General features: G+C 48.7%; 1 protein-coding gene across 2 annotated transcripts in view; it reads left to right on the plus strand.

Annotated features, from left to right (window-relative positions):
* The window catches only part of C9H1orf21 (chromosome 9 C1orf21 homolog), a 113222-nt gene extending 110778 nt beyond the window's left edge, over window positions 1–2444 (plus strand). For both annotated transcript variants that reach the window (XM_040073395.2, XM_040073396.2), the window contains exon 6: window positions 1463–2444. In XM_040073395.2, the coding sequence (XP_039929329.1) occupies window positions 1463–1504 (42 nt within the window). In that variant the 3' untranslated portion in view covers window positions 1505–2444. The remainder of the gene's footprint in view (window positions 1–1462) is intronic.
* The last annotated feature ends 5910 nt before the right edge of the window (window positions 2445–8354 follow it).

The following is an 8354-nucleotide window of genomic DNA, read 5'->3' on the forward strand; positions in this document are numbered from 1 at the left end:
AGCAGTGATGGCCACCAGTGGGGAGTGCTGGGCCATGGGGCTCCTCTTGAGCAGGTAAATGGATGTCCTGGAAATGCCCCGAGCTCAGCTCTCAGTCACTGCTGCTGCCTTTCACAGCTCCAAAGCATTTTGGACCAAGCCTTCGTCATCACCAGCTCAGTCTCCTGGCTTTGTCCAAATGTGGCCCCTGGCCTGGAGAAAACCAACAGATTTGTGCTTCACTGCAAAGAATTCAGCGTTCCTTCTTTTTGAGTCACAGATTTTAGTTCAAAAATGTAATTTTTTTTCCTTTCTTTCTGGGTCAGTGGTTGCTGAGTTGGAATTTGGGCTGATGAGTCTCTTGGGGGTTATTTTAGTGTACTTAGAAAACCCTTCTGCTCTCAGTGCTGGGCCACAGGGAGCTGTCAGAGCACTGCACATTCCTGGTCTGGGCTCCAGCAAAGCCAGCTCTGCAGTCCCACCATTGGCACTGGGACTGCAGAGATGTTTTGGAGCCTTTGTTCTTGGTGTGCAGCCCAGCTGTGTGTCCCAGAAAAACTGATCTCTGTTAAGACACATCTCTCTCTCTTTTTTTTTTTTTTTTTTTTTTTTTTTTTTTTTTTTTTTTTTTTTTTTTTTTTTTTCCTTTCTGCCTCTCCTTCTCCAGGTGCTCAGGTGATACACCCAGCACACAGGGAACAATGGGAAATTGTCCAGAGCTTGAGATTTTGGGTCCTTCATTTGAGGCACTTGTTTGATGCAAGATACCCAGGGTGGCTGGTACTGAACAGCTCAGCTCCAGCTGGTTTCGTGCAGGGAAGCAAGGACAGGAGCTCCCAGCAGCTCCTTTCTTGCTGCTCTGCAGGAACTGGGTAGGGAGGGATGGGATGTGCCCTCTCCAGACCATCCCAGGGGGAACACCCAGAGAGATGCTGCTCCACACCTGTGTTTGGCATGGGATAGAAGGCATAACGTGACTGCTCTGATAAGAAATCCGTGTTTTGTGAGGCTTAGGCTGAATCCCCTGTAGTAGGAGCATAATTTCAATACGAATGGTATCTTTTGCTGTGGGGTTAAACTTTTCTCCGGGGTTATCAGATGAGGGATTCTTGTTCACAGCAGCTGCCTTGTGTTGCTCGCAGGATTATGTGCTTTGTTGCTTTTGCCTCGGAGATTATCCTTTCACAACAAATCTCGGGCCTGTGTCCATCAAGGCAGGTCTTTACATCAGGCAGGTTTGTAAATCAGTTCGTTGGATCCCCCCTGGAATTCAGTACATGGGGGATGATGTTTATGAGATTAATAGTGACAGAAAAGGAAGTGTCTCCTATCCTGGTTGCCTGCAAATTCCCTGTGTTTGAGGTTTGTGCCCAGCTCTGAACTTAAACCCCCAAGTTCAGAGAGCTGCTCTCTGTAAGCGTTCCCTGGATTTATTCCCGTGTGCTGTCTCCACGTACCAACTGCCTGGCCTTTGTCCCTGCAGGGTCGTGACTACTGTTCAGAGGAGGAGGAGGATGTCACATAGTGCCAGCTCTGCGCTCGCCCCAGGAGCACCTCCAGTGTAAATAGATCCAACCCAGCCTTCTGGATACAACCTTTGGGACGTCTCCTCGAGTGAACAGCGCTCCATAACAGAAGAAGACCATTTCCACATTATATGCTCCATTCAGTTACAGTGTTTCCTAATGAACACATGAGGAATATTGCTAAGAACTCGTAAGGAACTGTTTTTGTTGCTGCTAGTTAAAACTTGTTGCAACTTCTCACTTTTTTCTGTGTCCAGATATGCAGCAAATCCTTAAAAGTTAATCCAAAAGACGTTGTTGATTTTATTGAGGCTTCTGGCCCGTTTTCTATCAGATGAGGTAGTGTTATACCAAGCTTCCATAAGTGAACATCCGAGCATCTAAGAAACACCCCTGAGCTGTGTGTCCGTCCGTGCTGGGGCCGGAGTGCTTGTTAGTGCTGGTGATCCCAGGCTTTGGAGATGGGATGTTTTTGCCATGGCAGGCCTTGTTTCTCAGCTGAGAAGAAGCTGAGAAACTGTTACCCATTAAAAGCATGTTATCACTGAAATACTGGAAGTGATACAGGAGCAGGAACTTGTAATTTAAGAGGAAAAAAAAAAAGTTTCATTTAAAAGGTATCTTAATCAAGGACTAAGCTTGCAGTATTGGCTTTGCTGAGCACGAATGGGAGTGTGATCACAATCATTTTGAATCTCTTTTTTTCTAAGAAAATAAACATTTTACTGTTTTTATGTATTCCTGTCTTTTACCATTCCTACGATATGATGTTTTAAGAGTCTGGGGACAAGGAAGACCAAACCTCTCCTCTGCCTTGATGTGTCCCGTGGATCTGATCTCTTAAAGCAGCTCTGTGCCAACTGGGGGGGATGTGTTGTGTGTCCTGTAGAGTTTATTTTTCCATATTAAATGGAGAGGATATTACCTTCTCAGAAGCAGATGTAATATTTTTAACAAATGCTGTCATGAGTTAAAAAAAAAGAAAAAAAAGAAAAAAATACAGCTTTTGTATTTATTATTTCAAAGAAGATTGTTACCTGTGCTGATATTTCTTCCAGCTTTGATGCCATAAGAGGACAGGGTTTGCACTGCATCCAGTGGAGAAGCTTTGTCGGTGTCCTTTGCTGTCATTGTGTTGCTTTCATTTGTGGGATGGGTGTGGACAGACTGAGGGTACATTAACAGCATCTCTTAGGATGTGGCTGACACTTGAGGGGGGCACTCAGCCCAAATACTGGCCATCTTTCACTGGGCTTTCTGAAAATCAGATCCCTCTAAAGGATCTAAGTCCCTCAGAGATCACCTCTGACCTCTGCAAATATCTAAGTGATTGCTGAATTTCTTGACTAAAGAGTTTTCCCTGACTGTTCACTCTGAGTGGGGCTGGACAGCCCACATCAGAAGATTTCATTCCCCATCAGTACTGTGCTGTACCTGGAATATCTCCAGAAACCCCCAGCTCCCTCCTGCTGCCACCCCTGCACTGGATTTACCTTTGGCTTTTGGGCAGGGGATGAGCAGTGGGGACAGAGCTGGGAGTTGCTGGGTGTGAGCCCATCCAGCGGGAGCAGCTTTCCAAGCAGCAGCTGTGAGGCTGTTTCCTAAAGGTAGGAGGTATTTCTGAGCTCTGCAGGCTCCCCAGGCCCCTCAGTCTGAGCCCAGTGGTTGCTGTATTCCAGGATTCGGACAACCAAGAGCTTCAACAGCTTGCCCTATAAAAGCTCAGTGTCAGGGTCCTCCATGGCATATTCAGCTTTACCCTATTAATGGTCAAAAAGCACCAGCCAGCTCTGACTTCCCTAAATCCTTGCTCCTTTGAGCAGCAGTGTTGGCCAGGCAGCCCCTCCCAAGTATCCTGGCCTCCCTCCCATCACATCCCTGTTCCTGGGGCTGTGGCATCTCAGTGCTGCAGAGCTGGTGGGTTTTGTGATGAGTTCTTCACGGTGTTGTCTCTCTCCTCCTGGATATGATTTTTTTTCCCATAATTTATGCCAGCTCTTGAGCAGGTGACTACGCTTGGGAGAGTCGAGAGACTGCATTTCAATTATTTAAAACACTTTAATTAATAAAGAGTCCTGGGGCTTGGTCCCACGAACCCTTCTCTGCAAAGCACTTTGGAAAGCTTTCACAGTAGTGCAGGAGGGGTGGGGTGGGGTCTGTTCTTTTGCAGCATTTCCTTGTCCAGGTGCTGAACGCCTCGTGTGTGAATGTCCCCACACAAGCACCGTGTTGGTCTTCGTTTGAATAGTTCTTTTATTGAATATTTCCCTTGCTGCTGCTGGCACTGGAGAGCTGTGCTTCGCTGGGCATTTAGTGAGAGGAGAAAAAGCAGTTCCCATCTTACCTGTGCTTGTATTCCAGCCAGCAGCAGGAGCTTGAGACGTGTGGGTGAATTAGAGCCGCCCTGCTGGACCTGTCGATGGCAATATTTGAAGGGCTGGTGTCGTGGCTGTTGTGCTGCTGGCTGGGTGGCACCGGGGTGGAACCTGCTGTAATTCTTGCACCTTTGCAAAATCCTGGCAGATTTTGTTAGAAGTCTAAATATATGTGGCAGCTGAAGGTCTGTAATAATATTAAGAAGATTACTCGGGGTGAAAATGCATCATCTCTCCTTGGAGCTCATTGCTTTGCTCTGCTAAAATACATCCAGCAGCGTGGAAAGGAGGATGGCTGGGAAGAGAAGGAAAACTTGCTCCCATCTGGTATGTTATGCTTGGCTGTAAATGGAATTTCAAGGTTCCTCTCAAGTGCCAGGGAAGTGATTTGAGGCCCAAACTTCTCTTTAGGAGGCCGATGCAGTATTTCCTGAGCGCCACATCATTTTCTGGGATCTTGGAGGAAATTGTGGTGCAATCAAGCTTCTTCTCTTGAAGTGCTTTCTTCCTTTGTCCAGAGCCCTTGGAGTGGTGCTGGTTTTCCTCCTTGGAGCCTGCCCCAGGCATTGGGAGGGGAACTGGGGAGCTGCTGCCTGCCCCAGACCCAGCCTTGGCCTGTGTTGGACCTCTTGTTTAATCACTGGGAGTTCCACTTCACCTGTGCCCCCTCCCAGCCTCTTCCACCCCCCCAATTAACATTAATTTCTTCCCTTGCACTCAGTCTGAGGTTTGGTTCTTTTGAATTAGCTCTCCCTGCCGGGATCCAGCAGAGCCATCTCTGTGTCCCCCCTGGCAGAGCCCTTGGTGGGCACGCGTGGGCTGTGCAGCCCCAGGCCGGCTCACTGCCCCTCCACGAGCCCCTGCAAACAGCAGGAGCACAGTGCTTGAACAGGAGGTGAAATCTGCAGCCCAGAACACCCTCATCCTGTCGTGGGCTGTGCGTTTGGGTGTGCTCTGGCCCCAGCAGCGGGATGGCAGCCGGTGCTGCCACGGCTGCAGGGGAGGGATCAGCAGCAGCCCTGGAGTTTTTGTGGTGTGCCTCTTTCTTGCTGTAAGAACTCCCAGGGTGATGACTGGCCCCAGAGTCCAACAGGTATGGGAAGTCTGGATGATGAGACAGGAGCCAAGGGGCCCATGAAGCACCAGGGAAGCGTGTTTGTACTCGGAAGACATCGCTGTCATCACACGAGAACCAGCCTGGAGATAAATGTTCTGTTCTCAGCTCTTTCGGTTTTACCAGGTCTGTAAAATGGTAATTTCCTGTCTTTTTCGTTGTGGATTTAGCAATGACTCAGCTCCAGATCAGCCTGGCTGACACACCAGACCTTCAGGATAGGAGAGGCTGGGTGGTGTGTGTGTCTGTCAAAGAGCAAATGTCATATGGGCTTTGCACAAAAAGAGTGGTTTCCAGTTCCCGTGGTGCTGGGACACTGGCACAGGGTGCCCGGAGAAGCTGTGGCTGCCCCTGGATCCCTGGAAATGTCCAAGGCTGGGCTGGACAGGGCTTGGAGCAACCTGGGCTAGTGGAAGGTGTTTCCCTGCCCGTGGCAGGAGGGAGCCTTGTTCCAGGTTGCCCATGGAATAAGATGATTTTTAAGGCCCCTTCCAGTCCAAACCATTCTGGGATTCCATGACTAAAACCAGTGCCCTGACTCAGGTCCTTTGTGGGGTGTTGGGGAGTCTGAGCAACATCGCTATGCTGAAGAAGCTTTTACCTGTCTGGGCAGGTTTAATTTAATTCTGTAGGTGTTTAGGGAAGAGGAGACAAGAAATGCAGGGATGGCCTTGGAAGGGCACCTTATTTGCTTTGTTGCTGGGGAGATCAGACATCCAAAAAGTTGGGTAAGCATTGAGTGAAATTCCTGTTATTGTTACTGTGTTGTTGTGGCGAAGGGAAAGAAGCTGCAGCTCAGGGTACTGCAAGATAGGAAAGTGGATGGAACTCAAAGTCTCTGCTTTATAAAAAATCATATTATTCTTTTCCAGTTTAGCTGCACGCATCTACCCATGGCATCCAGGGAAATGCTCACTTTGAGTTGGAAGATGGGAGAGTCACCATCATCATCCTCAGGATCATCATCTTCATCATCAACACGTGTGGCACTGTGAACCTCCTCCATAAAAGCCGACTCCAGCACCAGCCTCACGGACACCCTTGGCAGCAAAAGAAGGAGCCTGTGATTCTTCCCTCTTGAAATGACTCCCTTTCTCCACCCCGCTGCTCTGCCACCCTGGATGAAGCCTGGTACCCTGGAGCAACCATCCTCCACCCCTGCAGAATGGCCCCTGCTAAAGCTGCAAGTTCAATGGAAAATTTATATATTGAATTCTTTTAGTATATTAAATTAAATTTTGAGACAAAAAGTTCTCAAGAGCAGTTGCTGTGAGAAGCTAGAAAGCTCCGTGTGGGAACAGAGCATATTCCTGGGCTTTTGGCATTCTGCTTTTGTGTCTATTAATAATCCCCCAGAGTGAGTCATATGGAGCTGCATTTATTCACTGACTCGGAGAGAGCTGCTACCCAAAATAGCAGCTCTTTAATTTTTTATGATGCTGTAATGCCAGTGCAGTGAAGATTGACATCATTTGAGGGAGATGCTCCAGCCTGGCAGTCAGAGAACCCGTGTCCAGCCCCACAAGGAACGTGGGGAGCCATGTGCTCCATTACATAAAAGCGCTGGAGAGCCAGCACGGGGCGGAGATGCCTTTTCTCTCCTCATCTGAGCATCTTTTGCCCGGATTTTTCCTCCTTTAGGCCTTTCTAAGCCTTCTTTGCTCATTTTCTTCAATCCTGAGGAGCACTGGGCCAGAGGATGATGAGGAAATGGCTTTTGCTGCGGAGGGGGGCCTAAAACACGTCTCATACCATCAACCTGCCTGCCAAGAGGGAAGGTCCATGGGGAAATCTTGAAATGCAGCAAATTCAGCACCACCAGCTCATCCTTTTTCTCACCCATGTTGCTGCTCCGTGTCCCTTCCTGAACCCCTGAGCATCCCCTGAGCCAAGGCCTGTGCCCAAAATCCTTCCCAGCCCGGCGTTCCTGACTGATGGCAGCCCCAGGCAGAGGGCAGAGAAATGCTGGGGTAGGGTTTGGGTTGGGTTTTTTAAGGATCAATCTGGATTTCTAGATTGCTTCTCTTCTCTGCCCTGCACTGCTGCCACCAGCTCTGTCCTGTCGTGGCAGCCAGTGAGGCATCTGGGACATCCCTGGGTGGCCCCACTGCTCCCCCAAAACACCTCTGGGTACCAGTGAATGCCACACAGGAGTTTTAGCACAATTTTGGCTGAAACTCCCCTGCAGGAGCCCCAGCCCGTCACCCTGTGCTTTCCACCAAAGCATTAGGAAAGATGGATTTGCCTGTGCTGGGCATTAATAGACTGGGAGAACTTCCCCAGGACAAGTGTTTTATAGGCTCCATTCCAGCTGGAGACGTTTATTAACATCACTTTCTCACGGAGCACTTTGGGAGAAAATGGAACTCCTGCCACAGCAGCTTGGAGCCAGTGTGACTGATGGGACGAGCAGCAGCTGTGGCTGAATTTCAGTCCGAGCAGCCCAAATCCTCTGGGTGAAGGGTGTGACACCTTTGGGTGCCCTGCATGGAAAATGGAAATGTGACAACTGAGCAACAGGCCCTCAAGACAGCCACTGGCATAAATTAATAAATACAGTTTTAATAGGAAGGGTGAGGACTTGGTGCCACCATGCCTCCCTTGTCCTTCAGGCATCCATCCATGCAAGGATCATCCTGGGGGAGTGTCAGGAACCTGTTCAGATCCAAGAAGAAACACCTCAGCAGTCCTGATTTCTTGTTATAAAAGAAATACAGGGAGGGGCACAGCCCTCCCTGGCTGTCAATCGTTTTATTTTCGCCTTTGAAGCAACCACATCCCTCTGCCTGCACAGGCAACACCTCTGACCCTTGAACCGGGTGCAGGACACGTGCAGAGTGTCCCTTGTTCCTCAAAGGAGGCAGAAAGGGCCTTTGCTCCAAAACACTCCAGTCCCTCAGTCCTGATGTTCCCAGAACACAGGAAACAGTAGGTTGAAGGAATTTTGCATTTCCCTAGCAAGGCTGGCAATGGTTTCTACTTCATATCATAAACACTCCTCAGCACTTAACAAGGACTGCAATTTAGGGCTCCTGCATCTTAATCCTAACTTGCAGAGAGGAAAAATTTACAGGAATAGAGGCGGTGGAGGAGACCTCGTAACAGAGGAAGGATGGGGGATACAACCCTCCAAGACACACCTCAGCAGGTCCAAGCATGACCTGTTTCTTAAATTCTAAATAAAACAGGTGCAGCAGTCAAAATGAACTTCTGAGGGTCTGGATTCTGGCTTTTAATATTTAAAAATAAAATAATAATGCCCAAGTCATAGAGAAGAGAGGGTGCAATAGTCCAGTTAGATCTGGTTGCTGAGGGCCTGTCCAGTTTCAGTTCTAGACTGAAAAGGTGTTTTGGTTATTA

The sequence above is a fragment of the Hirundo rustica genome, chromosome 9 (assembly GCF_015227805.2).
Source record: "Hirundo rustica isolate bHirRus1 chromosome 9, bHirRus1.pri.v3, whole genome shotgun sequence".
Classification (NCBI taxonomy): Eukaryota; Metazoa; Chordata; class Aves; order Passeriformes; family Hirundinidae; genus Hirundo; species Hirundo rustica.